A 17,665-nucleotide genomic window follows, 5' to 3' on the forward strand; every position below is an offset into this window, starting at 1 on the left:
ATCAGAAGCTTCTAAAGCCATAACATAAACTTAGTGTATGTAAACTGCTGACCCATTAGAATTGAGATACAGTGAATTATAAGTGAAATAATCTGTCTGTATACAATTGTTGGTAAAATGACTTGTGTCATGCACAAAGTAGATGTTCTAACCGACTTGCCAAAACTATAGTTTGTTAACAAGAAATTTGTGGAGTGGTTGAAAAACGAGTTTTAATGACTCCAACCTAAGTGTATGTAAACTTCCGATTTCAACTGTATATAGACAAAGATCGTGATAAGAGAGACAGCTAAGTTGTCCATATGTCTTTAAGACCAGTTGACCATAGAAAAGGTGCTCTGAGAGGCTATGTGATCTATATACAGTACATGCAGGCTCGAGCTCCCCGACTGAGTTCCCTGTGAATCTAGACTGAGTTTAACCTTGACTCAGGGGTAGACGTACGATAGTAAATGTCCAGGACACTCGAATTCGTATGATATTTTACGTTTCGTATGGTATGTACAGTCGTGGCCAAAAATTGAGAATGACACAAATATTAATTTTTACAAAGTTTGCTGCTTCAGTGTCTTCAGATATTTTTGTCAGATGTTAATATGGAATACTGAAGTATAATTACAAGCATTTCAAAAGAGTCAAAGGCTATTACAAAAGTGTCAAAGGCTATTACATGGCCTCACATGTGATTCATCAGAGAAAATGACTTTACCACAGTCCTCAGCAGTCCAATCCCTGTACCTTTTGCAGAATATCAGTCTGTCCCTGATGTTTTTCCTGGAGAGAAGTGGCTTCTTTGCTGCCCTTCTTGACACCAGGCCATCCTCCAAAAGTCTTCACCTCACTGTGCGTGCAGATGCACTCACACCTGCCTGCTGCCATTCCTGAGCAAGCTCTGAACTGGCGGTGCCCCGATCCCGCAGCTGAATCAACTTTAGGAGACAGTCCTGGCGCTTGCTGGACTTCCGTGGGCGCCCTGAAGCCTTCTTCACATCAATTGAACCGCTCTCCTTGAAGTTCTTGATGATCCGATAAATGGTTGATTTAGGTGCAATCTTACTGGCAGCAATATCCTTGCCTGTAAAGCCCTTTTTGTGCAAAGCAATGATGACGGCACGTGTTTCCTTGCAGGTGACCATGATTGACAGAGGAAGAACAATGATTCCAAGCACCACCCTCCTTTTGAAGCTTCCAGTCTGTTATTCGAACTCAATCAGCATGACAGAGTGATCTCCAGCCTTGTCCTCGTCAACACTCACACCTGTGTTAACGAGAGAATCACTGACATGATGTCAGCTGGTCCTTTTGTGGCAGGGCTGAAATGCAGTGGACATTTTTGGGGGGGGATTCAGTTAATTTGCATGGAAAAGATGGACTTTGCAATTAAGTATATGCAAATGTCCATCATACAAACTGAGGCAGCAGACTTTGTGAAAATTCATATTTGTGTCATTCTCAAAACTTTTGGCCACGACTGTATGGTAGGTATCAATCATTTTGTATGATATGTTCAGATTTCCAATTCATATGATAGGTTACGATTTGCAATTTGTACAATATGTTACAAATTTACAACACGTATGATAAGTTACAAATTCCAATCTGTTGTGGCTAACATTAGCTAGGCGACTAATGCTAACGTTAGCTAGGTGGTTAATGTTAGCTAGGCTAGGGGTTAGGGTTTAAGGTTAAAGGGTTAAGGTTAGGGTTGGGGGAAGGGTTAGCTAACATGCTAAGCAGTTGCAAAGTAGCTAAAAAAGTACTTAAACTTAGCTAATTAGCTAAAATGACCAACCACCCTACTTTTGTTTTTGCCTTAAGTAACCTTCTGTCCTGTGTAACCATACCGGAAGTTGGGAAGAGATTTTCGATGTGCCGATTCTATGGCACATGGTTAATGAACTGATACACAAAACGATGCCGTATTCAAAACCTAGAAGTTTTCAATTTAAATAATTATTCAAAATTCTTGCAACCAATAGAATGTTCTATATATGGAGGATGCAACCTTCCCAGCTCTGCAGATTTAGCTGTGAAGACACAGAATCATTAGATCATTTGTTTTGGTACTGTCCATCTGTAGCTTGTTTTTCTTCGCAGGTTCAGAAATTGCAGAATTGCAAAATGTACCTGGAGCTAACGCTGGAAATAGCACTGCTGGGTGATTTATGACTTGTTTCAGGAAACTAGGCATATGTCGCGTGTCACTACTTCACAGGAGAGGCATTTGAATGTAAGCTTCTTTTTTTAATCAAAATGCTTTTTTTTGTCAGAAATGCCTTCTGGAACATGTGAACAATAGAATGTTCATGATGTCACTGCGACAACTGTCGATAGACGTAGTATAAACCAGCCTTTAGTCTTGAAATCTTTGGTTGTTTAGTACATGGCCTCACATGTGAATCCTTAAAGAACATTGCTGAATGGGTGTAGACAAAGAGTTCTCCAGTAGGTTTACCAAAATATTCAAGGGCCATTTTCTCAAAAGTGAGATTACAAGTTTATCAAATTTCAAAATCAGAATTACTTTCCCATTGTTCCTCAACTGGAGTGTATGATATAGACTTTTCTAGCTCTGAGTCTCTACTTTTATCCAATGTAAAAAACACAATTTCAAATTTTGCTACACAAGACCAAATTCAGCCGGTCGGTCACATTTGATAAGTCATAGTCAATCGATCAATAATATAATAATATGTAAATCTTTAATTTACAATCTGTAGAAACTATGAGAATAGAAAGGTTGAGAACTTTTGTGATTCATCACAGCACTGTTGAAAAATATATGGCAAATAGAAATCAAAACTGTATGGTGTTAAGAGATAGAGGGGAGCGGTTGAGTGGAGTTGAAGGATGGGACTAAAATAAACAAGATAACTAATGTAAAATATACTGTGTCCGTAAAATGTATGTAGGTTCAGAACTTTTGTGAAACAGCACAGATATAGGGGAGGGGTTGAGGGTAGCTGAAGGATGGGATTAAAAACAAACAAAAGATAACTATAGTAAAATACATTGTGTCCGTAAAATGTATATAGTATGTATAAACCGGAAGTGGAAGCCATTAGTTTACTCCAATTAAGGGAGGGGTGGTAGGAATAGGGGAAAATAATAAATGAAAATATATTTACAAAAAATAAATATGGGGGAAATGATGCAGACAATTACATTGATGGAAGCTACAATCTATCTGCAATATTAAAGCTGAACTACCCCCTATAAAAAACTTTCCAAACATCACATATCATACTAATTTGGCTGTCCCGGATTTACATTTACTATGTTACGTCTAGGCTATGAGACCAGGCTGGTGAGTTCCCTATCAGTTTCAGCAATAATGCTTTACAACCCTGGGTTCTCCACAACTTCACCCGCCTCCTCCACTTCCCTCCCTGGGCTAGGTTTTATTTTTTTTATTTAACCAGGTAAGTTGACGGAGAACACATTCTCATTTACAGCAACAACCTAGGGAATAGTTACAGGGGAGAGGAGGGGGGATGAATGAGCCAATTGGAAGCTGGGGATGATTAGGTGACCGTGATAGTATGAGGGCCAGATTGGGAATTTAGAGAGGACACCAGGGTTAACACCCCTACTCTTACGATAAGTGTCATGGGATCTTTAGTGACCACAGAGAATCAGGACACCCGTTTAACATCCCATCCAAAAGTCAGCACCCTACACAGGGCAATTTCCCCAATCACTGCCCTGGGGTATTGGGATATTTGTTTTTATACCAGTGGAAATGGTGCCTTCTATTGGCCCCCCAATGACACTTCCAGCAGCATCTGGTTGGTCCCTGGATGGGAAACTAGGACCAACCCTGCTTAGCTTCAGAAGCAAGCCAGCAGTGGGATGGAGGGAAGAGGCCTGGGTCTAGGACTGGCTGAGGACCAGGTTTGTCTGTCAGCGATAATCCACTGGCCCTCTACAGTGTGTCGAGTCTACAGAGCCTGCTGTTAACTGACCCAATGTCACATGTCTACCAGTCCCAAGTTCCCCACCCCCGGGCTCTGGCAGCTCACGTCTTGGCCCACTGCATTGTGGGTCTGCGGGGAGATAAGACTACTCCTTCAGCCCAGTGTCAGAGGTAGGGGAGCTTGGAGAATAGAAGCACGCTCGACATATTTTCCACATACTTGCTAGTTCTGGGGAAATTTTGGAAAGGGGGGTTGTATAACTCCAAGTGTGTATGCTTAGGTTTCCGAACGCATTTTCAAATGTGCCCAAGGTAAGCATTTCAAATAAAACGGCTTTGGATTTAGCATTCGCTACTAATCAAAAGCATCCCTGGTCATGATCAGTTTATTTGGGGTTTTAGACTTGAGACCCACAAGGAAAAGTTCACTGAGGATATGAGTGAGGTAAAGTGAGTGAGTGTGAGTCCACACAGTCCATACAGGCCCTGGTGAAGAAAAAAAAAAAAGTGCACTATATAGGGAATAGGGTGCCATTTGGATCGCACACGATTGCGTCAGTGTGTGACTGACTGTGACTGACGAGAGAGTGAGAGGAGAGTGAGAGGGTAAAGAGCATTTCTAACTGAGAGGTACTAATCAAGCCAATAGAACGTCACCCTCCTTCTTCCTCTCCCTCTTCCTCTCCCTCAGTAGTTGACTACAGAACAATACTGGCGGTGGACCATGTTAATTCTACTGTCTAAGACTCAAACACGACACCTGACATCTTTACAACACAGCGCAGTGTAGATATATTCAAGCCAAACAGGATCAGCTCCTTGACATTGTCCTAATGTGTGTTACATTCATTTGATCGCCATTATGACTCTAATGAGGGAGTCCAGTGGTGACAGAGAGACATGGACCTAATTGTTTGAGGAGAAACAGACACAGATAACTGAGCAGACCGAAGAGGCAAGTCCTGCTTTATGCAATGCCAAGTCCATTCAAGGTGAACTGTACACTGTAACTGCTTAAACTGGCCTAAGCTGCCCAAGGACTCGCAGAACCCAACTCGACACAGACCCGCCCCACCCTCTGATTTTGGTTGAGAGTTTGCTGCAATAGGCCAACATACACAGATGTTTGAAGATTCAAAAGGATTTATGTTTCATAAGAATGCATCTAAATGATTTGACAATTGATGGTAAAATCTTAAAACAATGTTTAGGCTGGCCACGAGCAGCAACTGTGTGTGTGACAGTATATCCAGGCCTATTCAGTGTGTGTGCATGCATGTGGTGTGTGTGTGTTTCTCTCTCACCTGGGTCTCCTGAAGGCAAGGCCATACATCTGGCAGGCCAGGCCCACGGTGGGAGTGTAAACGATAGGCATGAACCTTTCTGTGTCGGACGTCAGCACACGGTAGAACAGCTTCTCATTCCTGTCCTGGAGCCCCATCAGAAACACATATCTGGGAATGGCAGAGGGGGAGGAGGAGGGGGTGAGGGAAAAAGGTGACAATCTTTAACACCGATTCCTAAACTGTGCATGTAAAATGGACTTCAGAGTGGCTTTATGAAATACAAATCTCAGAGAGAGAAATAAGAGAGAAGAAGTGTGTGTGAAGAGGAGAGAAAGAGACGTCTGGGGTGACTCAAACAGATTGCACCATGTGAGAGCAATACCTCACTCTATCGGGCCCTACTTTTCCCTCTGGACTTAAAGGCCCAATTGAAAGGAAATGGCCAATAGAAAGTGGGGGAGAGAGCGAGAGAGAATGCCATGGTGACTCCCTCCTTGCCTTAATGAATACAAGCCCTGCTCATGTGATGATAGTGCCATGTTGTACAATAACTGCTGGATAAAGTTGCTGTTGCTTATGTTACAAATGCTTAGAAAAATACAGAGCACAGACACACCCATCAGATATCCTTCACAAGCTCCTTGTTACGATCAAACATCGACAGGGGGACTGAAGGTTTACATATGACCCAAATTAACTGCTAGGCCTCGCCACAGGCTCTCCACTCATGATAAGAAAGCTTTCCACAAAAGCTGGAGTATAATGTCGCTCTTGTTGGGATGATAGAAAGTATGCATGGCCTTCTCCCACATGGTCATTGGATACAAGGTGTTAACAATCTCTTTTAAAAAAGGTTGATGGTGTTCCAGCCAGATAAAGTCACGGCTTACATCATACCACAGGGATTATCAACTAGATTCAGACGCGGGTTGATTTTCTATTGAGCGGGTGGTCAGGGGGCCGGCACATAATTACAAATCATTTGTAGACTGCAAATTGAACCGCAAGAAGCCCGAACAGAGATAATATTTGACTAAAACCGTAATTTATAACCTTACTTAAATTTGTATACGATCACTTGCCTGTCTATTATGCGTGGGAATACTGGGGAACAGATTTCCAAAATTAAAATCACTTGGAGCTGATTCCCTGGTATTTTTACAGTATTTTATGTTCAACAATAAAACATTAAAAAAACAAATATATATATATTTTTTAAATTATTATAATTTTTTGCTCAGCAAATTTAGGTGGCCAAATAAAACCACCCGCAGGCCAAATTTGGGAATCCTGCCATACCACCACAATTCAGCCACGAACTAGGGACACAGAAAGAGACCAATTTATTGGTGCCCAACGTTGTGTGATTGGTGATGTGACTTTGAGGCCACGTCAAGGCACAGTGCCAAGCTAGGGTTGTACCACTCACATGACACTAGGAAACGGGGTGGCACAAAATGGATATTGTCAGTCAAATTTGGTATTTCAGTCTAGGTGGTCTAGACCCATATGATTATTTTGATTTCACTTATCTAGTTGTGGCAGGGCAGCAGGTCTCAATAACCATGATGAGTCTAGTTGTCTTTTCCATGAGCGACTACAGCTTGAGCCTGTTGTGGCTCTCTCGGCCTGAAAGCATATCACAGTCACACACACACACACATTTTTTTCCAGATAAAGTGTGTTAACAAGCGTGTGAAACTCTGCTTAAACTTGGCATGGGAAAAATAACTTTTCCCTCTTCCAACCCCTTCTTTCTCCATCCAAATTCATGATTCTTTGCAGACACTCTTGCCGGTTGGTTTTTATGATGTTCCTTTAAACTGCTAGATAGCAGTGCATCCGGTTAAAATCACAAGTGGACATTTTAAGAGTTGACCCCTATGACTTTTTAGTATTCGTGAGTCCTTCTCTTTATCTCTGCAACTGTGTCTTCGTGCATAGAAGAGGTTCTCTCCGATAAAGTCAGCCTAGGCCGCCATCTCTGTTATTATAGACATGTTTGGGCTTCAAGCCAGTGGTGTCCAGAGTCCAGGCTGCTTTATCAATGTCCAGACACCAGAATGAATCCCTGCTTTGGGGAGTAGTAAAAACAGTAAATAGCTGCTGCTTGGAATAGAATGGCATGTATCGTTTAGTGAGAGTTTTGAGCAACGGTCATGCAAAAATAAAGTGACACGGTCGGATCCAGCAAATACCACAGAAGGCTTGAGAAAAAAACGTAAGGCCCAGACTGCAATGGAAATACTATGGCCAGAGGCATGAGGATAGGCAGGGCGAATACTAGCTCTAATAAACTGGTCCGATGCCCTGAGTGGACTGGAAGACTATGAGACAAATTGTTGATGACATTGAAAGGGCATGGGAATAGGAATAAAACACGGCTAATTGCTGTTTTGGAGGATTGGTGTGGTACAGTATAGCAACCGTGCCTCAGTCATCATACCACCACGCTGGAAAATCAAGTGGGCTAAAAGCAGTGGTGGAAAACGTACCCAACTGTCATACTTGAGTAAAAGTAAAGATACCTTAATAGAACATGACTCAAGTAAAAGTGAATGTCACCCAGTAAAATACTACGTGAGTAAAAGTCTAAAAGTATTTGGTTTAAAATATACTTAAGTATCAAAAGTAAAATAATAAATCATTTCAAATTCCTTATATTAAGCAACCAGATGGCACCATTTTCTAGATTTTTTTAATTTATGGAAAGCCATGGGCACATACTCCAACATTCAGACATCATTTACAAACGAAGCATGTGTGTTTAGTGACTCCACCAGATCAGAGGCAGTAGAGATGACCAGGGATGTTTGGGAATTTGACTATTTTCCTGTCCTGCTAAGCATTCAAAATGTAACGAGTACTTTTGGGTGTCAAGGAAAATGTATGGAGTAAAAAGTACAATATTTTCTTAAGGAACTTAAGTAGTATTTTAAAGTATTTTTAAATAACTACTATACGCCACTGGCTAAAAGGTCTTCCTGACCACAAATTGACCACAAATCCTGTCTCTCTCTGTCTCATTAACCAACCCAACCAGTCCTCACACTAACTACACATCCACTGGCCACAAATGAAGACTGCAGATACCATGGTTATTGAGACCTGCTGTCCTGCCACTATGGAAATGTATCCAACCTTGGGATTACATTTACCTGAAGCCTTGTAGTGTCGTACAGAGAGATGTACTGCTCGTCAGCAAACAAGTTTAAGATACACTACATGCTCAAAAGTCTTCCTTCAAATTAGTGGACTCGGCGATTTCAGCCACACCCGTTGCTGACAAGTGTATAAAATTGAACACACAACCATGCAATTTCCATAGACAAATATTGGCAGTAGAATGGCCCGTACTGAAGAGCTCAGTGACTTTCAACGTGGCACCATCATAGGATGCCACCTTTCCAACAAATCAGTTTGTCAAATTTCTGCCCTGCTAGAGCTGTCCCAGTCAACTGTAAGTGCTGTTATTGAAAAGTGGAAACGTCTAGGAGCAACAACGGCTCAGCTGCAAAGTGGTAGGCCAAACAAGCTCACAGAACACAAGCGCCGAGTGCTAAAGCGGGCAGCTTGGTGAAGCGCGCAGCTTCAACATGCGCAATGCCAAGCGTCGGCTGGAGTGGTGTAAAGCTCTCCGCCATTGGACTCTGGAGCAGTGGAAATGAGTTATCTGGAGTGATGAATCACGCTTCACCATCTGGCAGTCCGACGGACAAATCTGGGTTTTGCGGATGCCAGGAGAACGCTACCTGCCTGAATACATAATGCCAACTGTAAAGTTTGGTGGAGGAGGAATAATGGTCTGGGGCTGTTTTTCATGGTTCGGCTAGGCCCCTTAGTTCCAGTGAAGGGAAATTGCAACGCTACAGCATACAATGACAATTTAGACGATTCTGTGCTTCCAACTTTGTGGCAACAGTTTGGGAAAGGCTCGTTCCAGTTTCAGCATGACAATGCGCCCAAGGACAAAGCAAGGTCTATAAAGAAAAATGGTTTGTTTTCACCCGGTTTTGAAGAACTTGACTGGCCTGCACAGAGCCCTTACCTAAACCCCATCAAACACCTTTGGGATGAATTGGAATGCTGACTGACAGCCAGGCCTAATAGCCCAACATCAGTGCCCGACCTCACTAATCCTCTTGTGGCTGAATGGAAGCAAGTCCCCACAGAAATGTTCCAACATCTAGTAGAAAGCCTTCCCAGAAGAGTGGAGGCTATTATAGCAGCAAAGGGGGGGGACCAACTCCATATTAATGCCCCTGATTTTTGGAATGAGATGTTCGACGAGCATGTGTCCACATACATTTGGCATGGTATTGTATGTAACTTTCAAAATACAGAAATCATCCCTGTATGATGCATTGTGCATCATATGAAGCTGTGTTTTGTGTCATAGAATGCAAAATGTGTCATACAGGGATGATGATTTCTTTATTTGAAAACATAATCTTAAACTTGATTGCTGACAAGTAAAACATTTTGGAACTATGTCAACAATGGACAGATGTCCAAATACCAAAATATCGTTTTTGGGTGAATCTTTCCTTTAAAACAGAGGGATCAACACAGAGAATATGGTACACCCACCCCCATGATTCAAAACGTTAAATTCACTCTGCATGACTAACTACAGGAATGTGGTATCTGTGACCGAGCTGCCAATGATCAAAGAAATCAGCCTGGGACATAAGTAATGCAGCATTACATAATACTAAACCTTTGTGACCCTAATCAGCTGCAGTAGGGACTGGAGATTAAATCAGCATTTATTTGATGTCTTAAAGAAGATTGTAAAATGCTGTGAAGAAGAAGAGGAGGACAAGGAAGAATGAAGCCATAGAAATTGAGAAAAAAGGAGAAAAAGTAGTAGCGGTTTGTTCAGTAACCAGTAGGGTGCTAGGGTGGGTTGAATAATGAGCTCAGAGGACTAGTCAGTAATCCTTCCCTTAAATCTCAGTCTCTTTGAAGGGTTCCAGGTGTCTGCTCTTTCTCTCTCGCTCTCTCTGCAGCTGGGCTCTCCCAGCACACACACACACACACAGGATCTCAGTCTCACCTGTCCAGGTCATCCCTCTTCATCTCGTAGTTCTTGAGGACCCGGAGGAGCTGCACGTCCTGGCTGAGGAAGCAGGGAGGCAGCAGGCCGTGGATCCCCAGCTGGAGTCGTTCCTCCAGGGAGAAGGCCATGCCCTAAAACACACAGAACCATAGGAGGGACATCTGTTAGTCCATCACCACAACACAGTAGAGAGATCTGTTAGACCATTAAACCACTAGAATGCCACAGATCACTGTTTAAGGCCACCGTAAGGCCACAGTAGGACTACTGGATGAGAAAGACAGTCTGACCTTAATGTATACGGTAAGCCCTCTGGTCCCAACTACTCAACATTATCGTGCTGCTGTATGCCTTGACTATAAACTGTGTACTTGAGTGTATGTATTTTGTCTTTGATTGTACTTTAATTGATAAACTTCACATTGCAAATTAACTTTGTGTAAAAAATATAGTTATTCTAAGTGTACAAGTCTAGGGTCTGTGGAATGATATGTACATAGGCCTACATTCTAAACAGTTCAAAGTCCAGTTTAAGTCCAAAGACAGCAGTAACTGGAGGACGAATGGTTTAAACCACAGATCAGATCTCATTACCTACTTAAAATGTCTCTTCTACAACCCTGCTATCCTCTTTCCATTCAACAGGACTGGCTGAGACTGCCCTAGTGAAACTTCCTTTGAACTTTTAGCCAAAGTTTGTATAGGCAGGGACATTTGCATTCATCCCTCTACAGAATCCCAGGAGTGATGATACTCAGGCTACTGCATCATCGGTCCTATCCCAGTGTCCTATCCCAACCGTCTGCTCACATTCTGCTGTGATGTCCGTCCCCGCGAAGATACACACTGCAGTCATGAGATCAGTCTCTGTCTGACGACCACAACCTTTGACCTTTACCACAACCCTGACCTCCAGATGGGCATATCGATAAACACACACGTTTAACTTCTGGGTCATGACCTTTAACACTACTGGATCTGTGAATCGGCTGTTGCCACTGTTGCCCCTCCTCTCTCACGGAGTCTGGTGGAGGGAGAAATAAGAAGGTAGGCTCATTGTTATGACTGAAATAGAATAAATGGAAAGGTATCAAATCAACAACACGGTTTCCATTGAATTCCATTCCAGCCATTACAATGAGCCCAACCTCTGATTAAAGTGACACCAGTCTCCACTAGTCCATAGAGGTGCTGCCACCGCCCCATAGAGGGATCAGAGTGTGTGTAGCTGTGAGAGACAGTGTGTTGAAGACTCTCTGGCTGTATTTTTACATCTATGTCGCTGATGGGATGGAATTGAAGTTGTGGTGCAACTTCTGTGTTTTGGAACGTGCACCACGAGGGCTTGGCTGAAATGTACAGCTTTTTTAAGGAATTGGCACTTTTAAATCTGGTTGAAGGGTTTGATTACATGGACGCAGAGCAAGAGTGAAGTAGAAAAGCATACAGTGCAATAAAATGTAGTGTTCTTGACGTCGTACTAACCATCAGAACTGACCACAGGCACATTTTCAATCCTTGGCAGAATTTCTTAAAAAATATATATAACATTATTGGGTTCGGTCTCAACTGAACTTGGGACTAATGACTCTGGGACACACACAGGTTACAGTGCATTCATACGCAGTGCACACCATCAGACAGGAACACACACACTCCTCTTGGCAGAACACCTGAGGAACAGGCTAAGTATTTGCCTGATCACTTCACTTCGCAAATTAGCAATGTTTAATTTGTAAAATTCATATTGAGGATCCTTCACACAGATTCTATTATAAATACCGGGGGACGTTTGGGCTGAGAGGTTGACAGCTTGGATGTCATCTATTGTATCTATCTATCAACCACTTTTGGTCAGATGTAACCACTGTAGTAGTTCCTATACAGCATTGACACTTGTCCCTTGTGTTAGAGCTAAAACCCATACAAAAACACACACCGCCCTGAGTGCAATTATCTTTTGTTCTGCTGTTTAAAGAACATTGTTTGTTATTTCAATCAAGTTCTGTTCCCTCTTTGTGCCTGTCCTTTCTCCAGGCTTGACTGAGTATGTACTTCAATGACCTGAGGAGCAGACACTCAATACTGCCAGCTCGGGAATTACTACCTTCCCCATAATCAAAAGATACATTCTATTTTGCTAAGAGCCAGTGGTTGACATCATAAAGGGTGTCTCAGAGGCTTTGGACTGTACTGGAACATTATACAGCTCTGTTTAGCTGACTCATACAACTGGCCATGAGACATATTGGAGACTAGAAGCTCTGGAAATGAAGCAAGGTTTTTTTTAAATACATGAATCGAGCTATATATAATGTGGTGACATTATATTATGAGATCAAGCCTCAGATGTGCGAGTGGATCCGCCACATGTGTCAAACCAGAGAGGAAGAGGCGAAGCGAGAGGGCTAACGGCCCAAAATCTGTCTTCTCCAGCAGGTGGCGTTTGTTCTGTATTTTTCTCTCTCTCCGAGCGAAGAGTTTTTATACGGAGGTCAATGAGAGTGTCGAATTTGATCAACAAAAATGTAATGGCTTGTTTGCTACGTGTGGCTTATTCGATCAAATAGACGTTTCGTAATGCTTAGGTTGAGACGAGCGTAATGATACAAGTAGGACACGTTACCTCCCGGAAACTTTGAGGGGAAAAAAACACTTTATATCGGAGTTGTGCCTGGTTGTTCACGCGCATATCTGCCCTCTCATTAGCTGGAATGCGCTCACCTGATCTTGCATCCTCCAGACTGCACTTTCATTTTTGAAGACATTTCCTTTCATTGTTATATCACTAATTAGTAAAGAACTCCCCTCACCTGGTTGTCTAGGTCTTAATTGAAAGGAAAAAACAAACACCATCAGACACTCGGCCCTCCATGGCATATGGACACAAGCGCACGCAAACAGCCACACGCGCCCAAACGCACACACTTGTTCTCTTGAATAATTGTGTGAATTTGGACAAGCATTAAAACAAACCGTGGCCCACACAGTAGCAGCTCTGATACAGTTAGGGGCTCGTCTGTGTCAGAGCTAAATGTCAGGGCACGTCTGAGAGAGTCAGATGACCCATGGACTCAGTCTCATTAAGAATAATTACTCGACACAGCGCTGTGGTCGCTCAAAGGTTCCCAGTGTCATACGTGAAATGGAGACCCTCCGTGGAACCTAGCCCAAATGAGCAATTAATGGATCAGGGAGCCTGGGCCGACAGGGCGAGTCACTGGGTATGTAACTATGGAACCACCTTCCGATTGGGGACATGGATGGCTGGGTTAGTGACGTGGAAGGGGGAGGAGAGAAGGAGCAGGAGGAGAGGGTAGGGGTAAGACGTTGCTTTCCTGATTTTCCACTGTATGCTTGGATGGCAAGAAATATTAGATCCACATGGTCTGCAGCTCCTGGCAGGGTCACTGTGGGAACCGGCAAGTGGATTTGGCGTGTGACTGACTAGCTATGTATCGGCCTGCGTCAACCCTGAACTTAGCCCGTAAATAGAACTGGCTATCCTCTCAATCAACCAGCACCAGACCCTCAGTCAGTCACTGCAGCCTGGTGAGGCCCTCAGATAGCTACGGACGAAAGCCATTCTCCAAAATAAACCAGATAACAGCTGGAGAGTGATGAGATAAGATGGCGTGATGGGAAGAGGTGGTGAAGGAGGATTGTGTTCCTAATATGGGTGCCATATTTTAAACTATTCAACTCACACAAACATTTCCACTTGTTGATGAGGAGGTGGAGCAGGTATTAGTTTGAGAAACAATGGAACAATGTGTTGTCAAACACCTTTTGCTGTTTCAGTCAGTCACATGGGTTGAGTTCTGGTAAGCCCAGGCTCTTGAAAGGTAAATATACAATTGGAACATTGTGAGAGAAAATAGAAAACGGATTAATAATAATAATAATAATAATAATAATGAGGTTTCCACTTTCCATGAATCATCAATGGAATAGATTCCTCCATTCATTGTTGTTGAATGTTTGCACTCACTCAAACACAAGCAAAGATGCATTCTTGACCGAACAGACACACATACACTACATGACCAAAGATATGTGGACACCTGCTCGTCGAACATCTCATTCCAAAATCATGGGAATTAATATGGAGTTGGTCCTTTGCTATAAAACAGCCTCCACTCTTCTGGGAAGGCTTTCCACTAGATGTTGGAACATTGCTGCGGGGACTTGCTTCCATTCAGCCACAAGAGCATTAGTGATGTCGGGCACTGTTGTTGGGCTATTAGTCCTGGCTCGCAGTCGGCGTTCCAATTCATCCCAAAGGTGTTCAATGGGGTTGAGGTCAGTGCAGGCCAGTCAAGTTCTTCCACACCGATCTCAACAAACCATTTCTGTATGGACCTCGCTATGTGCACGGCGGCATTGTCATTCTGAAACAGGAAAGGGCCTTCCCCAAACTGATGCCACAAAGTTGGAAGCACATAATTGTTTAGAATGTCATTGTCTGCTGTAGCGTTAAGATTTCCCTTCACTGGAACTATGGGGCACTAACCATGAAAAACAGCCCCAGACCATTGTTACTCATCCACCAAACTTTACAATGGGCACTATGCATTCGGCCAAGTAGAATTCTCCTGGCTTCCACAAAACCCAGATTCCTCTGTTGGACTGCCAGATGGTGAAGCATGATTCATCACTCCAGAGTCCAATGGTGGCGAGCTAAACACCACTCCAACCGACACTTGGTATTGCGCATGGTGATCTTAGGTTTGTGTGCGGCTTCTCGGCCATTGAAACCCATTTTATGAAGCTCGCGACGAACAGTTCTTGTACTGACGTTGCTTCCAGAGGCAGTTTGGAAGTCAGGAGTGAATGTTGCCACCCGAGGACAGACGATTTTTACACGCTACGTGCTTCAGCATTCGGAGCTCAGCTTCTGCGGGCTTGTGTGGCCTAACACTTTGTGGCTGAGCCGTTGTTGCTCCTAGATGTTTCCACTTCACAATAACAGTACTTACAGTTAACCGGGGCAGTACTAGCAGTGCAAAGTTAACCGGGGCAGTACTAGCAGTTGAAAGTCACTGAGCTCTTCAGTAAGGCCATTCTACTGCCAATGTTTCTCTATGGAGATTGCATGGCTTTGTGCTTGAATTTATACACCTGTCAACGGGTGTGGCTGAAATAGCCAAATCCACTAATTTGAAGGGTCCACATACTTTTGTATATATAGTTTACACACTCAAGTGGACACGCGTACACACAGCTTTTGTCTTTTTGTTTGCTTGCCCTATAGTTTTAAAGTTTGATTGTTGCAAAGCTTTTCTCTTTCGCTTAGGGAGTCGAGGGCTGGGCAGGGTTGGGCTGGGTGGACTAGAACGCTTCCACATGTGCCGTACCACATCTAAAGTGCCCGCGCACTGTGCCAACACATGTCGCCAGCAGATCCATATTCCAGGAGCTAGTGGTAACCAAGCAGACCTGTAATCTGCCCATGGGGCAATGCCACCCTCCAGCTCAGGCCACACTGCCACGGCAAAGCCTACCCCAAGAACACACAGTCCACAAGGAAACGGGTAATTAGTAGACCAGATGGTGTAAGCTTGGAAGATAAAAGTATGTTCTTTTCAAACTGATAAAAATCCTTCCGTGTGTTCCAGAAAGTTCCAGAGAGTTCAAAGGCAGAGTTGTTTGGGATATTCATTCTGGAGGGAGCGTTTCAGACGTTTAACTGGCCATTCTCATGCCCCAACCATGAGATCTCACATCTCCCACAAACCCAAGCACAGAGAGAGGTTCAGGGGCCTGCCTATTTAAACCTCAAATACACTAAACATTTAAAAATGTCCAGCACTGCAGGAAAGTTCTCCTTCAACAGGGTGATCAAATTAAGATCCTACTGTAACACTGCTCATAATTAGTATTTTCCACTCCTTTCTTTATTTTCTTACAGTATTGCTGAAATAAGCTAAAAAAAGAAAAAAAGCACAAACTGAACCTGATGTACAATTTGCCCTCCCACTGTTGACATTTCCTGAACTGCCCACCTCTTTCCTGTGTGTCCCCTGAGCATTCTGTGTCGGTGGAAGCGAAGCCCCCTCTTCTCGAAAAGAAAAGACCCCCATTGAGCGAGTCCTGGGCCAGACACCCCACTCAACCCCAGTCTGAGATTAGATACAGAAACAAAAGTCCTTCATGGAAGACAGATGGATAATGTTTGGCAGAAAATAGACCCACTGGCACAGACATGTGATCAGAGAGGTTTGGACTCTGCTGCTCCTCCTAGCGCTATGAAAGGGGGACTGGAGTGCTCTCTTTACATCCCAGAGAGACGGAGAGCACTGAGCAGACCCCCTGAACCTCCACTGATGCTTTCCCCCGCTGTAGGGCACAAGGGAAGTGCACACACTCGAAAGGACGAAGTGTGGATAAAGACTCATTAACTCTGTTTACTGGTACTCCACTGTGTACAGCCCTGGACTCATCAGCCCACAAAGGGCTCTTCTTGGCACATTTGGCTCATCGATCAACATGGCCAACTGCTGTATGAAACCACTGAAGATGCTGACAAGGAACTAAGAGGTGTTGTAGTGTTGACGCCTTGTGTTCAGCTTTAAGCTGATCTGGCTGGTGTTCAGGAGGTGAAATGATATTATGTACCTTCGCAGATAGAAATGTCCTCCATAGAGCCGACACGATTCCCTATTCTACATGACAGTGAAGCATTTCTGTTCTACATACAATATTCCTACCTGAACACTACGTAACGATGCACCCAAATGGAGGTGGCCTTGGAGTTTGTTCTGGGTCTGAAGTAGGCTAAGTCCCAGGGGAGTACTCACTCTAGAACCCTCCAGCTGACCAAACAGGGAATGAAGGCTATTACCGTAAACCCTGGCCAACCATCAGCTAAACCACACTATTACTAGCACGTGTTCTTCGAACCACACTCAGAACCACACGTCATCTGGGTTAAGGTGTTGCATGTCATTGGGGTCCATTGGGTCTTCATTGGTGGACAGTGAGAGCAGGGATGGGGTTTCATCTGCCCATATGGACACCATTATACTGTACTAGAATAAATATGTTTGAGAAATGCAAAGTAAGATCATTTGGAAGAGCTGAGACGATTCCAGAAACGGCTGAAATTGTATAGTAAATTGTAAGTTAAAGCATGCTATCATAGGAAGTATGAGTAGTTTGGTTGTCTGTGACCTGACTGGGTTTACCACAACCGAACAGTTTGGGGGGAGTCTGACTCACACACCTCATTCCAATATGTTTAAAACGACCCGACGTTTCATACACAAACTCAGAGAAGAAATCAACATTGTGCATTGCTACAGAAGCTGTGGCGAAGAAGTGCTGTACAGCTCCGACTGAGAGAGGAGAAACACACGACATTACTTCCTCATTGTACACATCGTACCACCATCATCCTTT

General features: G+C 43.5%; 1 protein-coding gene across 1 annotated transcript in view; it reads right to left on the reverse strand.

Moving 5' to 3' along the window:
• me1 (malic enzyme 1, NADP(+)-dependent, cytosolic) overlaps nt 1-17,665 on the reverse strand; it is a 122,551-nt gene that overhangs the window by 75,409 nt on the left and 29,477 nt on the right. The window contains exons 2-3 of the mRNA XM_038976316.1: nt 10,262-10,395; nt 5,221-5,370 (exon numbers count right to left, since the gene is read on the reverse strand). Coding sequence (XP_038832244.1) covers nt 5,221-5,370; nt 10,262-10,395 — 284 coding nt within the window. The remainder of the gene's footprint in view (nt 1-5,220; nt 5,371-10,261; nt 10,396-17,665) is intronic.

Source organism: Salvelinus namaycush, chromosome 37 (assembly GCF_016432855.1).
Source record: "Salvelinus namaycush isolate Seneca chromosome 37, SaNama_1.0, whole genome shotgun sequence".
NCBI classification, from domain to species: Eukaryota; Metazoa; Chordata; class Actinopteri; order Salmoniformes; family Salmonidae; genus Salvelinus; species Salvelinus namaycush.